The following is a 23454-nucleotide window of genomic DNA, read 5'->3' on the forward strand; positions in this document are numbered from 1 at the left end:
AATTCATCTGCTACAATGTTCCAAATGCGAGGAACATATGTCACCTCAAGATTTTTATGTACCGCAAGTTTGTCCACCACCCATTGAACGAGCTTGTCAATGAGTTTGTCTGTAGGCCTCTTGGCCTTGTTCGTATCTTTTTTTTTTTTTTTCTTTTTTTTTTCTCCTTCAAAATTAGCTGCACAAAGTTTTTGTTGTCCGTTTGCACAGTAATTGTTGGTACTGTCGCGGACGCCTCCTTAAGCACTTTATCAACACAATTCTTGTTGTTCGACAAAACAATGATTTTCTTCCTTTTTTCCGTGCCTTTTCTTTTTAGCTCCTTAGAAATTTGATCAACAAAGTTCTTGTTGTCCGATTGAACAATGATTTTCTTCCTTTTTTCCTTGCCTTTTCTTTTTAGCTCCTTAGAAATTTGATCAACAAAATTCTTGTTATCCCACAATTAACGGATTAAATTGAAGAATGAATTTTTAGTAATGAATGCGATTGAGCTTATGCTACTATTTCGAGTCATTGTGGCATCCGAGGTGTATGTCACGACGGTCGTGTCATCAATGGGTGACCACTTCATTGGACTTATATTAGCCCTTTTACCTAATTGTAACATTATGTTAGTAAATAGTTTATCATATACCAAAAATATTTAAGTAAAATAATTAAATTTTGAAACCATACCTTTTTATTTAGCCCAAGTTACATTGTAGAAGTGTGGAGATATCTTGTTATGGGACCAATATATGTCAGTCACCCTGACCAGCATATAATCTCATATCATATCTCGAGATCTCAGTATCTTGAGATCGAGATGATATCGAGATTTAAAAAGATAAATTTTTGTAGGCTAATTGTATAATAAGTCTCCTGAGTCAATCCTCCAAAATTTAAAAATCTTTAAGTTTTTTTTGTTGTTGAAAATTTACTTCCTTGGTCAATCAAAATGACAATAAAATCCTTACCATCAAAATTTTTTAATAGCCGTTAGTCCCAATCAAAACGCATTGTTTCATCTCATTAAAATATTAATTTCTTTGATTAGTAAAGAAAACTCTTCTATTTCTTTGATTTCTGAAATTTAATTTCAATTTTTTTTATTCATTAGTCCTTTGATTGCAAAAAATAAATAAAAAAAAGTAAGCTTTACCTTTTATTCTCTTCAAGTATGTAGTCTCTTCCTCCTTTGGTGGTGCCCTTCTCATAGTTATCTACAATTATAGATTCATTTTATTTTATTTTTTGTGATTAGCTAGCTTTTAAAAATGTATATTAAAAAAAAAAACAAATTTTGTTCAAGCAATTACCTGAAGGCCAAGTTTGATATTCGCCAGATTATAACAACCCAAGTCAATCCATTGGCCGGGTAATATATTTGAATCCCACCTCTCACCTCCAACCTTTTTACAACAATAAAAAATTATTTAGTTCAGACTTTTAAGTAAATGTAAATGATTAAATCATAATGTCAAAATAATAATTACCTTCAGATAATGAGGTTCCACTATAGTTAAATCTGCAGGAACTTCAATCCTTGGTTTTAAATTTGTAGGAAGTTCAATCTTTGGCTCCTTCTCATATTTTGCCACCATGTCTACTTATACACCCTAATTAATGAAAATAGGAGTTAGTATGAAAAGTATAGTAAGACTTAATACATTACAATCATAATCTATTACAAACTTACATTTTGAGCGCTTGGTGGTCGTACTACAGTACCGTAATGTTGTAATCGGTAGGCAAGCGGCTTCAACCTGATTTGTTATTATTTCACTCATTTGCATATTGGGGAAGGATAATTCATGCCACATACCATTCATCTCAAATTCAATTCCAACATTTTTAATTTTTATATTACATCAATCATCTTTTACTACTATTTAAATAAAAAAATTACTACAAAAACTAAAAAATTTTACTTTTTCATATCAAACACTCTTACTTTTTTTTTTTTTTTTTCCAATTTGTTAAATCTTGCTGCAGTTTCAGACCACTAAACAAATAAAGTACCTTTTGTTTGACACGTTATGTACTAACTGTACTTGCCAAATGAGAAGGGTGCACGGCAGCTCTAGCTGGATATATGAGGGGATGTTGCCCTTCTCCTTGTCATAATTAAGAAAAGGGAACATGTGGTTGAATTTGTCAATAAGTTGACATGATCAAGCATACCAAGATTGTGAAAACTACAATCGATTAATGATGAACTAAGTTTTTTAATTATTTTTTCTTCATTAATTATGAAGCGAGTTATGGCTTACTACACGCATGAGATTCTGCCCCTATAATTAAATTGAATCATTAACATTCAAAATAGAAAGTTAAAAGCAAGAAGACGATGGAAAATAATTTGAATCATCTACCTCTCATTTTCTTGATTATTATTTTGCCAATAATTTTTTTTTGAAAATTGCATTATCTATCCATGTTGACTTTGTAATATGCAAGGTGATCACTTTGGCTTCTCCCACGTGTGGCAACAACGTTTACTATCGAGTACCCTATATATGATATCGTTGTAGGAAGAATAAGATGATACGTACGTATGGAATATATCCGTCCTCCAGGGCCAAGCCCTAAAGTGTAAGAAAAATACTTGAAATGCTCTATATATACCTTTTATTATAAAGTTATTTTCAATAATTTATATTTTGTAAATAATTAAGAAAATTTAATAAGTCATATTTTTCGTTTAATTATTTCATAAATTATAGACTATCATGTAAGTTTGTAATTAAATTCACAATAAAATTTGCACAAAATATTATTTAGTCCAATAGCCATTAGATTTGTAGACTTATATGTGTCTCATACAAATTTAATGATAGATTCACCTACTAACTATATGAAGATGGGCAAAAGATATGATGTAGATGATTTTTATCATTTCTCTATATAATCCTTGAAGGAAGAAAAAATGGGTATCGGATATATATCCGTCTTCGAGGCCTTAGAGTATTATAAGGAAAATGCTTGACGTACTAAATTTTTATCACAAAATCATTTGCAAATTGATGTGATAATTCATAATTAAAAAAAATAATTAAGAGAATTAATAAGTCAATTACTTTGCTTAATTATTTCATCTGACTATTATTGCGTAAATTTGTAAATAACTTTGTCGTAAAATTTGTACAAAAGATTGTCGAGTTCAACGGTATCATATCTAAGCATGCAATTATTTTTTTGGCCGGCTCGTTGTCCTTAGAACTTATTAATTCATTTGTTCAAATCTCATCTTGTATTCTTGTTTTTTTTCTCGTTGAATTAATTGGTATTTAAACCAAACAAAAATAAATAAATAAAATAAGAAAAGTGTCGGCAGCCGCTGAATCACGTGGTAATTTTTAAATTTTTCCTTTTTTATAAAATGCCAGATGTGATATATAGTACTAGTTAATTCTTAATATTTGAATTCTTGCCAACATCACCTCCATATATATAAGTAGTATATCGGCCAAGGTGGCTTTCCATCACCCTATGCCAACGCCCATTTTCAGCCTGATCAGTACTACTCATTACTGATAAACCTCTCTGTTAACGTTGTTGACATTATTAATTTCTACGAAAACAATGAAGGTTGACGTCCAACTTATCTCTACCGACACCATCAAACCCTCTTTGACCACCCCTGACCATCTCAGGCATCACACTCTCTCCTTCATTGTTCAAATTACACCTTCAATTTTCAAGCCTTTACTTCTCTTTTACTCGAGAGATGTTGGTGTTGCTCATCTCAGCAACGAAGAACGCCAAACCCGGATTAAGAAATCCTTATCCGAGGCCTTGACACGATTTTACCCGCTAGCAGGACGGATTAAAGACAATTTTCACGTTGATTGCAACGATGAGGGCGTCCACTATGTGGAAGCCAAGGCCACATGCAAACTTTCCGAAATCCTTGAGGATCCAAACCCAGCTGAGCACAACAAATTCCTGCCATATGAACTGGACGTTGTCAATGAATTAGCCTTAGCCGTCCAACTCACCACCTTCGACTGCAGTGGGATCGTGATCGGTGTGGTCTTCGCCCACAAGGTTGCGGATGCTTCCTCATTCTTCTTGTTCCTCAACAGTTGGGCGGCTATTGCTCGTGGTAGTAGCAACATAGCCACTCCACACTTAGAATCCGCCACAATCTTCCTTCCGGTAACAGTACCTAGCTTTACTATACCTAGGGGTAGTCCCGGAAATGAAAAGATTGCGACAAAGAGATTTGTGTTCGAGGGGTCTGCAATAGCGGCTCTAAGAGACAAATACAGAACCGACGACACCAACATCGAATACCGACGACCCACTCGCGTGGAGGCCTTGTCGGCTTTCATATATAGTCGCTTCCTTGCCGCCACTCAACCGGGCCCCAATAAGTTCTACACCCTATCTCTCGTAGTGAATGTGCGCACAAAGTTGGACCCGCCTCTTTCGGAAAATAACTTCGTAAACATTTCCTTGGGTACAAGCTTTGAAATCTTCATGGACACTGAGGATGTGTTTCAGTGCATTGTTATTCCGTTGAGAGATACCATGAGGAAAGTCGACATTGATTATGTGAAAAGTCTCCAAGAGAGTACTGGCGGCCGGAGCTCTAATTTTATCATAGATAACAGGGAAAGATTAAGGAAAGGAGAGGAGGTGGTCTCGCTATCCTTCACCAGCTTGTGCAGGTTTCCAGTTTATGAGGCGGATTTCGGGTGGGGAAAGCCTGTGTGGGAAGCCTAGGCTAGATTGCTGTACAAGAATCTAGTTGGTTTCTTCGACAGGAAATCAGGGAGTGGAATAGAGGTATGGGTTAACTTGGATGAGGAAGACATGGCTAAATTCGAAGTCGACAAGGTGCTCTTGGCGTGTGTTTCATCGCCCAAAAAAAAAACAAAAAAAAGAATTATTTATAATTGATGTTAGGAATCTCCAATTGTAAGGTGATTAATCATTTTAAAGTAAAAGTGTAAATATGACTACTGCTGGAATATATATGCAAATTTGTTCTTGCTTTTGTTTTCAATACGATTTGATCATATATATGCAAATTTAGGAGTCGTGTATATGAAAAAATTCAAAGTTTTATTCTTTTTTTCCCCATGAAATCCACCTTCGATCAGTAGGTACAAACACCCCGAAGGCCCAAATTAACATCCATATATAACTGCATGAGTTTTTTAAATTTAAGTGAATGGAGTGGACTAGGATTAGATTATATTTGAATAAGTTTAAACCATTTGTATATTTTATAAATAGAGCCTTTTATACAATTATATATATATATATATAAAAAAAAAATACAAATAAAAGCAAGATGTAGTTCTTTTAGGCTCTTCCTAAGTTGTGAATGTAAGTATCTAACACCAAATCACCTATAAATCTTTAATTTATCTAGGTTTTCTCTCTTTCTTTCTTGTGAAAATTATTTCAGTTGTGGAGAAGTCGGGCCTCTAATGAGGGATACAATATTCACACAGTAAAAGCTTTAATTTGGTCACTCGTTCCACACCAAGAACTTAAGACCTACAAAAAGGAACATCGGAAGACAATATCCTCTTTTTTTTTTTTGTTTTTTTTTTTTTTGTCTTTTTCAGAAAAAAATCAAGTTTTGTCCCTAAGTTATTATGCGATTTCAATAGAGGGGTATGCACCACCCCTAGCTAGCCGGTGAGGAGGGGCTGTGCTTGATCTCGTGGTCATAATTAATTAAGAAAATGGAACATGAGGTTGAATTTGTCGATAAGTAGTTGACATGATCAACCACACCAAGATTGTGAAAACTACAATCGATTAATTAATGATGAATCATGAAACTGATCAGTTTTTTAATTATTTTTTCTTCATTATTAAGCGACTACTTATGGCTAATTACTACATGCATGAGATTCGCGACCCTATAAATTTGAATCATTAACATCCAAAGAAAAAAGTTAACAGCAAGAAGACGATGGGATAATAATTTTCTGATCTCTATGATCTCATTGCTCACCAATCCGGAAGCCCAAGTCCCAAGATCTACCTCTCATTTTCTTGACTATTTTGCCAATAATATATATATTTTCTGCTGGTTTCTATTGCACCTAACCTTCAGATGTAGATCGACGGTGTAGCAGCGTTAAAAATTGCTGAATATTAATTGATGTTTTTGTCCAAAGGCTGCGTAGATGATTACGAAAAGAAAGCTTTTTTTTTATTTTTTTTGGATGAACGAGTTTATCTCCAAGAGATTACGTAAGAAATTAATATATGGCGATTACTTTTATTTCGTGAAAGTTCATATTATAATTGAAACCCTAGCTATATATATATATATATATATATATATATATCAATGGAGATATATATTTCGTGAAAGTTCTTTTTTTTTTTTTTTAAATAATTGCATTACCCTATGCAAGGTGATCTCATTTGGCTTCTCCCAGATGTGATATAGTTTGATCTCAAAGCAAGCAATAATGATTTTTTTTTTTTAATTTTTTTTTATTGGCTTGCTACATGAATATATCGAAGAGGCTACGTATGATTAATGGGTTGAAGTTTTTAATTATTTTTGTTCTTAATAATTAAGCGAGTTACGGCTTAATAAGAACATGTTTGGAATTGCGTTTGAGAAATAAAACTTTTAAGTTAAAAAGTGTTTTTTGGCAATATATAGCTTCATTTTTTAAGCTTTTAAAGTACATTTTGGTTATTTTTAGGTTTTTTAAACTCTTAAAAGCGCTTTTAATATTTTTACCAAACAGATACTTTTTTTTTTTTTTTTTTTTTTTTTCATATAAACTTTTTAAGTATTAAACACACTTTTAACTTTCAAGCTACCCAAACACACACACAAATATGCCATAATACAGTAATACTATACATGCATGCGATTCGGCGGTGAGGGGTATATAGAGTAATGATACAATGCACGCGGCGTGCGTGGCACGCCCACGCACGCCAGTGCAAAATTTTTTTTTTTTTTTTTTTTTTTAAAAATAATAATAAAAAAAAATTTTGTGCCTGGCGTGCATCACTGTTGATGCACGCCAGGCGTGCAATGTATCATTACTCGGGGTATATATATATAATTGGAACCGTGGTAATATAAGTAAGATCCAAGAAAAAAAAGTTAAGAGCAAGACGACGATAAGAAAATCATTTTCTAATCTCTTCAATATGTATATTATATAAGCTCAGTCACCCCTCTAGTTTTCTTGATTATTTCGCCAATAAATAATTATTATTTTTCTAAGGCGGTCGACTGTCCTTATAACGGTGATTGATCATGACCAGTCCACCATCAAATAGACAAAATCATCTTTGGTTTAGGCCGAAGTACAGTAAACCACTGTAGCAGAGGCCGAATTACGTGGTACGGTGGTAGTATTTAATTCTTTATTTTAATGTAAATGTACTCCCAGTTAACTCTTGTATTAATTTGACGTCTTCCCCACAGCACCTCTATATAACTATATATCTTGGCCGAAATGGCTTTCCATCATCACTCTTCACTAGTAAATTAAACCTAGCTCTACTAATTCCGGCAGCTTCACTTTTTTTTCAACGAAAACAATGAAACTTGATGTCCAAGTTATCTCTACCGACACCATCAAACCCTCTTCGTCCACCCCTGACCGCCTCCGGCATCACACTCTCTCCTTCGTTGATCAAATTGCACCTTCAATTTTTATGCCTTTTCTTCTCTTCTACCCGAGAGATGGTGTTGCTCATCTCAGCAACGAAGAACGCCAAACCCGGATTAAGAAATCCTTATCCGAGGCCTTGACAAGATTTTACCCGCTAGCAGGACGGATTAAAGACAATTTTCACGTTGATTGCAACGATGAGGGGGTCCACTACGTGGAAGCCAAGGCCACGTGCCAACTTTCCGAATTTCTTGAGGATCCAAACCCAGATGAGCACAACAAATTCCTTCCATATGAACTGGACGATGTGAATGAAGTAGCCTTAGCCGTCCAACTTACCACCTTCGACTGCGGTGGGATCGTGATCGGTGTGGTCTTCGCCCACAAGGTTGCGGATGCTTCCTCTTTAATCTTCTTCCTCAAAAGTTGGGCAGCTATTGCTCGTGGTAGTAGCAACATAGCCACTCCACACTTTGAATCAGCCACCATCTTCCCGCCGGTAACTTCACCTAGCTTTATTTTAAGCAGGCTAGGTACCGGAAACGACAAGATTTCGACAAAGAGATTTGTGTTCGAGGGGTCTGCAATAGCGGCTCTAAGAGACAAATACAGTACCGACGACACCAACATCGAATACCCACGCCCCACTCGCGTGGAGGCCTTATCAGCTTTTCTATATAGTCGCTACCTTGCCGCCACTCAACCGGACCCCAGTAAGCTCTACTCCCTATGTCACGCAATCAACGTGCGAACGAGGTTGGACCCGCCTCTTTCGGAAAATTACTTTGGAAACATTTCCCTGAGCACGGGCTTTGTAATTTCCAGTGACACTAAGGATGTGTTTCGCCGCATTGTTATTCCGCTGAGAGATGCCATAAGTAAAGTCGACATGGATTATGTGAAAAGTTTCCAAACGAGTGGTGGGAGCTCTAATGTTTTTTTAGATAACTTGGAAAGATTCAGGAAAGGAGAGGTGATCCTGTTGGCCTTCACGAGCTTGTGCAGGTTTCCCGTTTATGATGAGGCGGATTTCGGGTGGGGAAAGCCTGTGTGGTTTGCCTCGGCTAAATTGCTGTTCAAGAATCTATTTGGTTTCTTTGACACGAAATCGGGGAATGGAATAGAGGCATGGATTAACTTGGATGAGGAAGACATGGCTAAATTCGAAGTCGACAAGGAACTCCTATCATATGTTTCGTCGGCAAAAGTTTCTGCGATTTAGGCGGCCGTGACTTGTTTGGAGTTTGATGGATGTTCACGGTTGTGGCCAAATTTTATATATATATATATGCTTGTTTAATTAATAAGGTTAAGGAAGAAGTAATATTATATTATTTGGTTTTAATTGGGGTATTAATGTGTTGAAACTTGCCTCAAATTCCTATATTTAATCTAAATTGGAATTTGTTTTAGTAACCAAGAAGCAAATTGGTTTTGCCACATGCTTGGAAAGAAAATAGGAGTGCTGAATATTAAAAGTTTCAATAGCATTTCTCCTTACACAACCTTCTCGCCTAGAAACTCCCGACAAGCTAGCATGCTTATAATTTTGTGAATTTGAATTTTGTGAATATTAAAACATTTCTTTCACTTAAAAGATTTGTTTTTCAAAAATAATCCCAAATAGGCTCTTAGGAAAGATAATCACCATTTGTCACCTTATGTATTTGTTTTGGTGTTAGAGGCTTTCTCAGAGCTTATGAGCAATATGACTAACATTAATTACATGACTCTCGTTTGATACATCATTATTAATTGCCAGTACTTGTCATGTGGAGCATTTGAAGTACAAATTACCCTAAATATCAAATTTTAAAATACAAAATAGAGGAAGAAGGGTGACCACCTCTAACGTAATTAAGATTGGAAAAAATAGGCACGGTCACGTTGGCCCACTAAAATAGAAATGTGACAAACAAGACAACCCATTAAGAAAATGGAACATGAGGAATTGAATTTAGCGATAACTTGATTTGATCAACCATATATATATAACAAGATTGGAAAAAACTAGAATTGATTAATGAGCTGAAGTTTTTAATTATTTTTTCTTAATAAGTAAGCGAGTTATGGCTTATTATACATATGCATGAGATTCGGCTCTCAGCTGGGATATTGGAACCATGGTAACATCCAAGAAAAAAAGTTAAAAGCAAGACGACGATGGGAAAATAATTTTCTGATCTCTGCTATGCTCACCGCTCACCCCTCCCGAATTTCTATCTCTAATTTTCTTAAATATTTCGCCAATAAATAATTTTTTTCCTCTGTCTTCTCTTGCCACCTAACCCTGGGATGTAGACATGCAGTACTGTAGTAGCGTTAGAAATTGCTGAATATTAATTATGGATTCTAGAAGGTAAAGATCGATGTTTTGGTCCAAAGGCTGGGTAGCTGATTAAGAAAACAAATCATTTTTTTAATTTTTAATTTTTTAATGTACGAGTTTATCTCCAAGAGAGTAAGAGATGGAGATTACTTTTATTTCGTGAAAATTCATATATAATTGAAACCCTTTATATGGCCAGCCATTTGGAGATGGATGAACAATCCTATTGAGTCATCAATTGGTTGCTGAATCACGTGGTAATATTTATTTATTTAATTTATTTTTTTATGTAGATGTACTAATTATTAATTATCGACTTCTTGTCAAGTTGTCAACGGCACCTCCATATAAGCAACCTTCACAAGCTTGTGCAGGTTTCCTATTTATGAAGCGGATTTCGGGTGGGGAAAGCCTTTATGGGTAGCCTCCGCTAGATTGCAGTACAAGAATCTATTGGGTTTCTTCGACACAAAATCAGTGAGTGGAATAGAGGCATGGATTAACTTGGATGAGGAAGACATGGCTAAATTCGAAGTTGACAAGGAGCTCCTGGCGTAGGTTTCGCCGGCAAAAGTTTCTGCGGTTTAGGCGGCAGTGACATGGTTGGAATTGGTCCATTGGAATTTGGATGGATGCTCATGTTTGTGGCCAAAATGGTCTTACTGCTTTAAAAGTTTGTTAATTTACACGTGGAAATATCGTTTTTAATCTTTTGGTACATGTTTCACTTCTAGTCTTGTCCTGTGAGGTAAATAATATGATATTCCTTTTTATTTGTGGGTGCGTGTAATAACAATAATTAAGTTTGTTTCATCTGAATGAGCCCAAAATAAAAAGATAAAAAGAAACAGAAATATGGTTGTTTAATTATGTTAAAGGAATAAGGAAGCAAAGTTGGTTTTGCTGAAGAAAATAAGTACATAGAAAATTCCAGCAAAAATATCATTGATCGGGAGACCATGTACAGTTGAGGGGTTACTACAACTTACATTAACGGCCACCTCTTTCCTTTTTTTCCTTTTTTCTTTTTTAGTTTTTTTTAGTTTTTTAATTTGTTTAATTTTAAGGGTATTTATATATAAATGTTGTTTATAAAGTTAAAATATTTGTATAATTTCAAGGATTTTTTAACGAGGTTTATTGACCAAATTAATTAATGAGAATTTAAATAAGTAAATAATAGTTTAGTGTGGTCGGATGGTGATTGCGTCATTTCATGAGAATAAAAGATAATACCCTTGAAATGATTCAGCAGAATCCTTGACTTTAAGCTAATATAAACGTGCAATCTCATGCAGATAAAAACAAATTAAGTAGAACAAAGCAATCAGTTTGTTCCATGATCATGGCAAAATTTTAACTGGGCCACAAAAAGAGAGAGTAACACTGGGTCTTGCTTGGGCTTTTCAAGCACTCATAATTTGGAAACCAGAATGTGATTATGGCCAATCTAAACGTTAAATATGGGTGACATTGGTGGAGCAGGTGATTGTTTTGGTTTCAAATTTCAATTCACCAAATCCCAATCCAAATGTCAAATATGGGATTAATTAGTTTTAACTGGGCCACAAAAAGAGAGAGTAACACTAGGCCCTGCCTGGACTTTTCAAGCGCTCATAGTTTGGAAACCAGAATGCAATTATGGCCAGTCTAAACGTTAAATATGGGTGACATTGGTGGAGCAGGTGATTGTTTTGGTTTCAAATTTCAATTCACCAAATCCCAATCCAAACGTCAAATATGGGATTAATTAGTTTTAACTGGACCACGAAAAGAGAGAGTAACACTAGGCCCTGTCTGGGCTTTTCAAGCACTCATAATTTGGAAACCATAATGCGATTATGGCTAGTCTAAACGTTAAATATGGGTGACATTGGTGGATCTAGTGATTGTTTTGGTTTCAAATTTCAATTCACCAAATCCCAATCCAAACGTCAAATATGGGATTAATTAGTTTTAACTGAGCCACAAAAAGAGAGAGTAACACTAGGCTGGCCCTGCCTGGGCTTTTCAAGCACTCATAGTTTGGAAACCAAAATGCAATTTATGGCCAATCTAAATGTTAAATATGGGTGACATTGGTGGAGCAGGTGATTGTTTTGGTTTCAAATTTCAATTCACCAAATCCAATCCAAACGTCAAATATGGGATTAATTAGTTTTAATTGGGCCACAAAAAGAGAGAGTAACACTAAGCCCTGCTTGGGCTTTTTGAGCACTCATAGTTTGGAAACCAGAATGCGATTACGGCCAATCTAAACGTTAAATATGGGTGACATTGGTGGATCTGGTGATTGTTTTGGTTTCAAATTTCAATTCACCAAATCCCAATCCAAACGTCAAATATGGGATTAATTAGTTTTAACTGAGCCACAAAAATAGAGAGTAACATTAGGCCCTGCCTGGGCTTTTCAAGCACTCATAGTTTGGAAACCAGAATGCGATTATGGCCAGTCTAAACGTTAAATATGGGTGACATTGGTGGAGCAGGTGATTGTTCTAGTTTCAAATTTCAATTCACCAAATCCCAATCCAAACGTCAAATATGGGATTAATTAGAATGTTGAACAAGGGACAAAATTGTTGATGAATAATTTCACATTGTTTGTTGATAAGATTTTGGGTGTGTTTACAAGGAGCAATATGACAACCCTCTCTTATTGAACCAATTTTATGATATGAGTTAGGCCTACGACTTTTTTCAAAAATAATGAAACTCATGGTGGGGAGAGCTATATGGCAGCGCCCAAGAACGGTGGTGGAGGAAAGGGGTTGTAGTGCTATCGTCGGTATCCAAAATAGTTACTCCACCCTCCCAATCTTTCTCTATCTTCTTCGATCTACACAAGCAAGACTCTTTTTTGGAATGTTAATCTTCTTTATTTTAGATTTTAGCAAATGATAAATGCTATTTAGTATTTCCATATCATTCTCGATCCTATATTCTTATCTTTCTTCATTCTCATCTTTTGAAAATCAACCATTGAATTTATAGGATCCACATAAGTGATGGTGTGAGTCTTTTTTTTTTTTGGAAGGAAAATCATTCTTATCTCATTAATAGAGGAAACAAGAGCATTAAAACTCTTACAATCATAGAACATAACGTTCTGAAAGATCATAGCCGAAGCTAAAAGATCAAAGTCATAACTAAAAGATTACACAACAAAGACGCCAAACATCCGCTAACCTATAATTAATCTTTAGTTGGAATAACAGATCTGCGCTATGCAGACACAAACTAATGCATAGGTAGCTCTTATTCCTTGACCCTGGAATCAAAAGGACCCCATGCCGACACACATCCTCCTGAACCCGAAATCCAGGATATCGTTCACATCCACAACCCCAAGGGTCTGGACCAAAATAACAAGCGAGGAGATCAAGAAAGAGGACATGGCCTTATTATAAGCAGCAAGAAAAACAAGAAAAATACAGGAAAAAACAAAGCAATACAACTAAAAATTGACAGGAAAAGAATAAAAGAAAAGTAAGTAATATTTCTCCAGGAAGATATGTTTAAAATTGAAATTGGAATTTCAACAGCATGGCATGTTTTAGATCCTTAGATGCAAAGGACAGCTAGGATTTCAAAATGTGACAATCTCGTATTTGACCATGAGCAATAATAATAATTATCTTAAATTTTTTATTCTCTAAATTCTAAAAATAACAAATTAAATTCCTACGACAGCCGGCCACTGCGTTTTGCCAGAGGAAACGTGCACTCAAGTATATATATATCACACAACGTCAAATTTAAAATTACGATTAATAATGTGAATGAAAGATACTGCCAACCTGATACTTGATTAGTTGATTTTATGCCTAATAAAAAGGGAGAGCTAATTAAATATAATGGGGTATATATATTTGATTCATAATTGCTTGCTGTATCAACACTTGAAGAAGATAATACGAAAGAAGAGATCCCCAAATTGTACGTATTAATTAAGTGACCAACATACTCTCTCTTGAGTGTTGACATTCTACGGTTAAATAATATGTTTTTTTTTTTGGTGAAAGGAATCGAGCGATAAATAATATGGCTTGTTATGTTAAACTAAAAAACCAAAAACCATAAATAAACAAGTGTTAATTAGCTAGCAGCCGCTCAATAACGTGCTAATTTTTTATTTTATTTTATTTTAAATGTAGACGTGATATCTGGTACAGTGGCACTATTTAATTATTAATTAAAATGATTTTCTCGACAATACAGCACCTCTATATATGTAGTATCTCGGCCAAGGTGGCTTTCCATCACCCTATGCCAACACCCATTTTCAGCCTCATCACTACTCATCACTGATAAACCCCTGTTGTTGACATTATTAACTTCGACGAAAACAATGAAGTTTGACGTCCAAGTTATCTCTACCGACACCATCAAGCCCTCTTCGTCCACACCCGAACACCTCAGGCATCATACTCTCTCCTTCATTGATCAAATTACACCTTCAATTTTCATGCCTTTACTTCTCTTTTATCCGAGAGATATTGGTGTTGTTCAATTCAGCAACGAAGAACGCCAAACCCGGATTAAGAAATCCTTATCCGAGGCCTTGACACGATTTTACCCGCTAGCAGGACGGATTAAAGACAATTTTCACGTTGATTGCAACGATGAGGGGCTCCACTACGTGGAAGCCAAGGCCACATGCAAACTTTCCGAAATACTTGAGGATCCAAACCCCGCTGAGCACAACAAATTGCTGCCATATGAACTGGACGCTGACAATGAAGTAGCCTTAGCCGTCCAACTGACCACCTTCGACTGCGGTGGGATCGTGATCGGTGTGGTCTTCGCCCACAAGGTTGCGGATGCTTCCTCATTCTTCTTGTTCCTCAAAAGTTGGGCAGCTATTGCTCGTGGTAGTAGCAACATAGCCACTCCACTATTTGAATCGGCCACCATCTTCCCGCCGGTAAATGAAGTTAGCTTTATTCTACCTAGGGGTAATCCGGATAAGGAAAAGATTGCGATAAAGAGATTTGTGTTCGAGGGGTCTGCAATAGCGGCTCTAAGAGACAAATACAGAACCATCCACACCAACATCGAATACCCTCGCCCCACTCGCGTGGAGGCCTTGTCAGCTTTCATTTATAGTCGCTTCCTTGCCGCAACCCAACCGGACCCCAATAAGCTCTACTCCCTATCTCACTTAACAAACGTGCGCAACAGGTTGGATCCGCCCCTTTCGGAAAATTACTTCGGAAACAATTACGCGATCACAAGCTTTGAAGTCTCCAGGGACACTGAGGATGTGTTTGAGCGCATTGTTATTCCGCTGAGAGATGCCACGAGGAAAGTCGACATAAATTATGTGAAAAGTTTCCAAGCGAGTGGTGGGCTCACTAATTTTATGGTAGAAAACATGGAAAGATTGGCGAAAGGAGAGGTGGTCTCACTAGGCTTCACCAGCTTGTGCAGGTTTCCAGTTTATGAGGCGGATTTCGGGTGGGGAAAGCCTGTGTGGGTTGCCTCGGCTAGATTACTGTACAAGAATCTAGTTAGTTTCTTCGATACGAAATCAGGGAATGGAATAGAGGCATGGATTAACTTGGATAAGGAAGACATGGCTAAATTCGAAGTCGACGAGGAGCTCCTGGCGTATGTTTCATCGGCAAAAATTTCTGTGATTTAGGCCGTACGTGACTCGATTCATGGAATTGGATGGATTCTGACGGCTGTTGCCAAGATATATGGTCTTGCGGTTTAAAAGTTTGTTTACATCTGGTTTTTAATGTTTTACTACTTGTCTCTCATTCTCTCCGCCTGTGAGTGAAGTGAGATTTTTCTTTTCCGGCATGTAATAAGTTAATTTGTTTCATCGAAAGAAAAAAAAAAAAAAAAAGAAATATCTTCGCCTAATAATGTTATGGAAGAAGGAACATTATATTATTAGGTGTAAAAAAATAAAAGGAAAAGTATAAGTACTCTTTTCTAACTATAACTCTATTATTAATGGCTTCTCAAACTATCAATTGTGTTAATCTTTTCCATAAATTATTAAAACAATTAATGCCAATGCCCTCATGGCCAATATATATATATATATATATATATATATATATGACAGTAAAATATTTTCACCAAGATTAAAATATCCGTATAATTTTTATTTTTTATTTTTTATTTTTTTTTTAATTTTATTTTAAAAAAATAAAGTTAGAAAATTTAAAAAGGCTAAGGTGGCTCAGCCATGCATGCACCCCTTTTAGCCTTTATAGTGTGATCGAGGACCGAACCACCCCAAGGCGTTAAGATGTGTGACTGAACACCCACATTCGGCCACCCCCTTATTAATTTGAATATGATGTATATATATATATATATATATATGTTAAAACTTAAAATTAATTATCCACCAAAATGAGTTTCTGCATAAGTGCTGCAAATTAAGTCTATAAGCCTACAAAAAAGCACATCTTATTCCTTCTATTAATAAAGTCATGAATGAAAGATACTATACTGCCAGCCTGATCGATGCAAGATTAATTTTATGCCTAATAAAAAGGGAGAGCTACATATAATATATAATGTATATATATTAATTTGATTCATAAATTTTTAGCTGTATTATCACTTCATTTCCTTACATATATAACTTACTAGCTAGCCAAGGTGGTTCTCCATATATCCCCTATGCCCACGTGCACCCATTTTTAGCCTCGCATACCGATCGTAAAACTCTGTTAATTTTGACAAACATAATTAGAAAAGTTACTAGATAAAATTCAAAAATCATTTGAAAAATCGGTTAAGTCAGTTAATTTTAAAAAATCTACTACCTACTGAACCGAACCGATATTGAAACAATATTTTTATTTCGCCTACCGACCACCAAAAATTGGTTGTCGGTTAGTAAGCTGTTGGTAGGTGGTAAACATTTAATGTGTCCACCCTTATTTCCAATCATGTTGTGCTACATCAATTTATAATTTTTTTTTACCAAAAAAAAAATAATAATTATTTGTAAGTCTAACAGTACTCATCTTAATTATATTATAGGTAAGAAACGATGAAGGTTGACGTACAAGTGATCTCCAAATTAAGACACCGTCAAACCTTGGGATTGAGATCTCCTCTAATTACTCAAAATTAGAGAATCTCATTTACGAAATCGTGACCTTTCATTTTAAATCTAATAGTCTATGAAATGTCAGCTGTTTTTGTATAACCGAGGCATTAAATTTTGATTTTAAACTAGCTTTTGTTTTACGGAAGTTTAAATAATTTTATAGACCATTAAATTTAAAATGAAAGCTATGATTTCGTAATATAAAAATCTCAAATTCTAAATAATCAGAAGGGATCTCAATCCCAAACCCTCTTAGTCAAATTCAATCTTAATCATGTATAACTTCATTTTACAACAGAAAAGAAGCCAAGATTAACGGCGCATTAATTCAATTCCCAACTTCGCTTCCTGGCCGGAGTCAATTGACAAAAGAACAAAAAAAATCGCATCCAATAAAATCTCATAAAAAATCATATGCGATTGCCATAAACGAACGTGAAAGTTGTCGCATTGAATGCCGACTTGTTTTTTTTTTAATTATTTTATCGTGATATGGGTCGGCCATAAGTAATATATTGCATTTCTCCAAAGAAAAAAAAATTATATATTTTTAAACTTAAAAACCAAAAAATATAAAAACAAAAACTTAAAAAAATAAAGTGGTCAGCCAACCACACAAAAGAGGCCGGGGTGGTGCAACGACTCTCGTGGCATTTTGGGGTGGCCTAACCACTCCAAATTTGCTTTACGGGTGGCCGTAACCACCCCAGGGCTCCTCTAGAATGGTCACGGCCACTTTAAGGGCTTTGAGGGTAGTTGTGGGCACCTCAGCCTCTTCTGCATGTGGGTGGCTAATAAGGGATTTATTTATTTATTTATTTTTCTTTTTAATATTATAAGTTGAAGAAAATAATAATTTTGTGAGATTTTTAGTAATTTGATTTATTTTGAGTTAAAGTATGTGTGTTGTTACAAAATTATGGAATAAGAATAATTATTTCATTTTCCTCCACTCTATTCTTAATAATAACAAATTATTTTTCTTAACGAAATACCATTTCGTAAATCAAACGAGCCTTCAATTTTTGAAAACTGCCTCGTGTTTTCATTGCTTATGCTGTGGACCTGTGGCAGTTCATGCTAAATAATTCAGTACTGTCAACTGAAAATTAAGCATGCAACTTTTCCACTATAGCATCTATATCCTATTTCGGTTAATATACAGTGCTACACATCTACCGTGTGTATACATATATACACTCAAACTCTATGTTTTACCAAATTAATTTAAAAGCATATACTATATATATACATATATATATATATATTTCACATGAATGATAAGGATAATGTTTGAAAATTGTCATGAATACATTATTTGTGAGAATAGTATTAGGCAAATTCAATGTCAAAATATGGTATGCTGTAAGGTTTAGGTATTATAGATTGAGTCGATATCAAAATGCGGTTCAAAAAAGTCAAAAAAATTGAAGTTTGGAAACTCTCAGTCGTCAATGCCTCGATCTAAGCTCGCAAGGCAATGCATCAAGTCCAGTGCTAAAAATCAAGACGTTTGGTCGAGGAATCGATCAGTTGAAAGTCGATCAGCCAAAGGGATGCAAATTAAAGTAATTGAGAGGCTCGGTTTCATACATGCATGCTGGATGCTGGTTGGGAAGAAATGAGAAAATAATTGATTAATTTGATATAAATATGAAATTTAAAATGATTTTTGAATTTTGAATTTTTTTGTAAAAAAAAAAATTAAAAAATTATTTAAAAATGTAAAAAGAAATAAAGTTGACTTTTTATTAGAAAAGAGGAAAGGTTAACAATCGTAGTCGACGTTTCGGTTGGCAGGCTGGCAGCTATATATATATATATATATGGTCATGATACACAATACGCTAGCGTGCCATGCACGTACACGTCAACTAAATTTTATTTTATTTTTTATAATTAAAAATATTAAAAAAAAAATTTCACGCAACCAGCGTACTCTTTAGCTTCACCCATATATATATATAAACCGTTAAAAATATGGCCATGTCTGCATCACTACTCTCGAATAGAAGCTATATATTCACATGTAGGGCAGGTGGGACTAAGATTTTAAACGTGGGTGGACGAAATCAAAAAAAAAAAAAAAAAAAAAAAAATTAAGAAAATTACAAGCCTGCCCCCAAGCCTCTTAATACTTCCGCATTGTCACAGACGCACATGTACGTCTATATATATAATATACATGCAATTTCATAGCAGTCAATTCTTTGACTTTATAATCACACATGTACATGCATGTGCAATATTTTCGAAGCAATAGTGCTCCCATATTGCCTCCCTGACGCATGCTAAAAGAGACCCAAAAAAATATTATAAAAAGCAAAGGAAAAAAAGAAGAACACAATTAAGGAAGACTTTGATGGGATAATAATATTTTGTTTCTCTTAGCGGGGCAGTGGAATAGGGAAAGATATGGTATAGATTTGATTTAATATTGATTATTGGCATAAATAATTCGAAGAAGCTAGCTCCAACCTCCTGTCGATCAACCCTACTAAATAATTTTTCCAATCCTCTTCTTGCACTCAACCTCGATCTGGACGTAAATTCATTGAGAAAATTAGATCGATGAAAGAAAAAGGAGCACGCGCGTAAAGATCGATGTTGTATTCACCAAGCAACTGTACAGTTGTCATCGATCAAAGGCTTGAGGGGTACGTTGATTCTAACCTTTGACTAGAATCGAGTAAAATAAGATATAGTAATGGAAAGTTAATTAGAGCCAAGAGGAAGACGACGATGGTAAAATAATTATCTGACCATTTCTATGTTCATCATCTCCAGAGAAGACAGGAATTAAGCTTCAAGAGTCCTTGCTCTCTTTTTCTTGTTCATTATTTCTCTCATATTTTTATCCCCAGTTCTTTTCTTGCACGGTTGCACCCTACCATTGGATGTAGAAAGTGTAGCTAGCGACCTTAAGAATTTCTTAGTTTAATTTCGAATTGAGAAGGTGATCCATCTGAAGGTGTACTGAGGAAGAGCAGGTGAAAATCGATGTTTCAGATTGAGGGTTAGCAGTGGTGGATCCAGACAATTTATATTGAGGGTGCCGCTAAAATTTTTTTTGCGACTTAAAAATTTTCTACACCCTAAAAATTTGGTAATTCACACAATATATGCATTACAACAAGATATCTATAAAAATTCGTATTTAAATTGATATATTAGAAATGTAACGTGTTGGCACTGAAGAAAAAAAAAATTTCATTCCCAATACGAAAGTGTTTAGTTTGCTATTGACATGATTGAGCAACAACAACAAAAAGGTAAACAAGAACTTCAACAAACAAAGTAACCATTCAAAATATTATCTTCCTATCACAAAGACATAATAATATAAACTACTTATTAATTACGAAATAAACTTAAGCACAATTAATAGTGAATCAGAGGTATCTTAAAGGATTTCTTGAAAACGAACCAAGCACAATAAGGTCTAGCTGAATGCCGTAAACCAATAAAAACAAATAATGAATTAGAAAAAGAAATAATTGAACCAAAAAAAAAAGTTATCTTCTAAATTGTCTTATAAACTTCCTCCCACACTAATTAATTTTAGTACTTCTATTTTAGTTTAAATTGTATTCTAAACTTTCTCACCATAATTTCTTTTTTTTAAAAAAAAAAAATTCACATCCTCACACCTACTCCTCTATTTATTTATTTATTTTCTTCCTTACAATTCCACTTCACACCTTCTAGAATTTAATGCTTACATTTACTCTCATCATTTTTTTTTTCTTCCTTCAAATTCCACTAACACCTATCTTCGTCTTTTTGTCTTAGTTCTCCTCACCTATTCTCTTTAATATATACTTTTTCTACCGTAAAACTCACCCTTCTACTGTCTACAATTATTTCTTTTATTATTATTATTTTTTTCTTCCTTAAACTTCGGTCTTCAACTCACGCTCAAGCCTACGTACTGCTAAGAAAAAAAATAAAATAAAAAATAAACTCGCGCAAGCCTACAGGCTACAGCCTACTACTCCTTGCAGGTTTTTTTTTTTCCTTAAAAAATTTCATTCTTATCTTTTAACCACTCATTTCTTATCTTCTATTTCCAATTTTCCACCTTTCACGAGATAAGACTCCTCACTCCTCGCCAGTCTCACCTCTTCTCTTCCCATCTCAAGACTAAGCCTTCAAAGTTCAAACAAATGAACAATCAAACATGAAACTCCCACGAGGACTACTACTACACAGTGCAATGTACCGTTGGGGGTGCCGTGGGTTACATGGGTAGGAAAAAAGAAATTTTTTTTTTTTTTTTAAAGCTCACGGCACTCCCAAAGACCAACGTGGCTCCGCCACGGAGGGCTGGGGTTGATGATTAAGAAAAGAAAGTATAAAGCTAGCCTTTTTCTTGGAATGGATAAGTAACTTTGGCCCTGGCGGAAGGGAGAGAAAATTATCTTCCTATTTTATTTCACGATCAAAATCTTGTTTTGTCGTGCGTACACAATTCAAGTTATTTAATTATTTTAAAATGTTATAACATTATATCCGCCACATGACTTATATGTTATTTTATTAAAGGATTGATTTTTTTAATAGTTTTATAAGAATATATGAGATGATTTTTTTTTTTTTTTTTAACCTATTTGCAGTTTGATTTAATTAATTAATTGTGAGTGTAAGCGAAGTTTTGTTAATAATAGCTCCAAGGCCATGAGTACGTAGCACTAGCACCACTATATATATATATATATATATATATATATATACTGGCCGTACATTCTCAGCCTCACCGACTAACAAAATATCTGTTAATTTCGGCAGCTTCTCATAGTTTTCTAGTACGATGAAGGTTGACGTCCAAGTTATCTCCACAGACACTATCAAACCCTCTTCGCCCACCCCGGACCACCTCCGCCAACACACTCTCTCCTTCATCGATCAAATTACACCTTCTATTTTCATGCCTCTCATTCTCTTTTACCAAAGAGAAGATGCCCGTGCTAATCTCACCTACGAAGAACGCCAAGACCGGATAAAGATATCCTTGTCCGAGGCTTTGACACGGTTTTACCCGCTAGCAGGACGCGTTAAAGACAATTTTCACGTTGATTGCAACGATGAGGGGGTTCACTACGTGGAAGCCAAGGCCACGTGCAAACTTTCCGAATTTCTTGAGGATACAAACCCAGCTGAGAACAAGAAGTTCTTGCCATTTTCATTGGACGATGTCAATGAACGAGCCTTAGCCATCCAATTCACCTCCTTCGACTGTGGTGGGATCGCCATCGGCCTTGTCTTCGCCCACAAGGTTGCGGATGCTTCCTCATTCTTCTTGTTCCTCAACAGTTTCGCTGCTATTGCTCGTGGTAGTGGCGACATAGCCACTCCACGATTCGACGCTGCCAAGATCTTCCCTCCGGAAACTTTTCTTAGCCAAAGTCCAAGCGTGAGGGTGGGGAAGAAAAATATTTCAATAAAAAGATTTGTCTTTGACGCGTCTGCCGTAGCCGCTATAAGAGCCAAATACAGCACCGACGACACCAACATCGAATACCCACGGCCCACTCGCGTGGAGGCCGTGTCGGCTTTCATATATAGTCGCTTCCTCGCCGCCACCCAACCAGATGCAGACCCCAATAAGGTCTGCACCGTTTTCCACATAGTGAACCTGCGTCCGAGGATGGAGCCGCCGCTGTCGGAAAATTATTTTGGAAACATGAGTGTGCCCACAGTCTCTGTACTCTCCAGGGACACGGAGGTTGGGTTCCACAGCGTTGTTATTCCGGTGCGAGATGCCATTCGGAAAGCCGACATGAATTACGTGAAAAGTTTCAAACAGGGTGGTGGGTACTTGAGTTTTATGAGAGAGAACGCGGAAAGATTCAGAAAAGGAGAGGTGATCTCGTTGGCCTTCACTAGTCTGTGCAGGTTTCCTGTCTTTGAAGCGGATTTCGGGTGGGGGAAACCTTTGTGGGTGGGCTCGTGTCGATTGATATACCCGAATCTAGTTACTTTGTTTGACAGGAAGTCAGGGAGTGGAGTGGAGGTATGGATTAACTTGGATGAGGAAGACATGGCTAAATTTGAAGTCGACAAGGAGCTCCTGGCTCATGTTTCGTCTGCCAAAGTTTCTCAAGTTTAAAATTTTCTTGTTGCTTAAAAAAGTTTGTTTCAGTGCAAGTATGCCTGGCCTGTGGATCATCTGGTGTTGATTTCTTTGAAGAAGTCCAAAATGTATCTTCTTTTTTTTTCCCTAATTATTATTTCCTGATTAAGGAAACTCTAGAATAATCTTTCAAGGATAAAAAAGTCCTTGATAGGATCTTTCAGATCTTGTAGTCTGTTTGTTGTAGTTGGAGTCCTGACAAGCCTCTCTCCATGTAATTTTTTTTCTTCTTTGTTTGTTGTGCAATAGAGTCTTACTTATAAAATAATAATAATAATAATCAGTGGACGTGATATAAGTTTCTTTG

General features: G+C 35.6%; 3 protein-coding genes and 1 pseudogene across 3 annotated transcripts; all 4 read left to right on the top strand.

The window, feature by feature from the left end:
* Window positions 1–3567: 3567 nt before the first annotated feature.
* Window positions 3568–4890, top strand: LOC132178470 (stemmadenine O-acetyltransferase-like; annotated as a pseudogene).
* A 2637-nt stretch (window positions 4891–7527) lies between these two features.
* LOC132177030 (stemmadenine O-acetyltransferase-like) lies at window positions 7528–8823 on the top strand. The gene has a single exon (XM_059589233.2). It carries the CDS (start codon window positions 7528–7530, stop codon window positions 8821–8823), a length of 1296 nt encoding a protein of 431 aa, XP_059445216.1.
* Window positions 8824–14281: 5458 nt separating this feature from the next.
* On the top strand, window positions 14282–15577 carry LOC132178471 (epi-neemfruitin B synthase L1AT-like). The gene has a single exon (XM_059590901.2). It carries the CDS (start codon window positions 14282–14284, stop codon window positions 15575–15577), a length of 1296 nt encoding a protein of 431 aa, XP_059446884.2.
* Window positions 15578–21824: 6247 nt separating this feature from the next.
* LOC132179956 (limonoid 21-O-acetyltransferse-like) lies at window positions 21825–23123 on the top strand. The gene has a single exon (XM_059592776.2). The coding sequence runs from the start codon at window positions 21825–21827 to the stop codon at window positions 23121–23123; it is 1299 nt and encodes a 432-aa protein (XP_059448759.2).
* Window positions 23124–23454: the final 331 nt, after the last annotated feature.

Source organism: Corylus avellana, chromosome 4 (assembly GCF_965113065.1).
Source record: "Corylus avellana chromosome 4, dhCorAvel1.hap1.2, whole genome shotgun sequence".
Taxonomy (NCBI): domain Eukaryota; kingdom Viridiplantae; phylum Streptophyta; class Magnoliopsida; order Fagales; family Betulaceae; genus Corylus; species Corylus avellana.

Excerpts from the sequence above, each read along its gene's own strand:
- LOC132177030 (XM_059589233.2), top strand. The coding sequence starts at position 7,528 with ATGAAACTTGATGTCCAAGTTATCTCTACCGACACCATCAAACCCTCT.
- LOC132178471 (XM_059590901.2), top strand. The coding sequence starts at position 14,282 with ATGAAGTTTGACGTCCAAGTTATCTCTACCGACACCATCAAGCCCTCT.
- LOC132179956 (XM_059592776.2), top strand. The coding sequence starts at position 21,825 with ATGAAGGTTGACGTCCAAGTTATCTCCACAGACACTATCAAACCCTCT.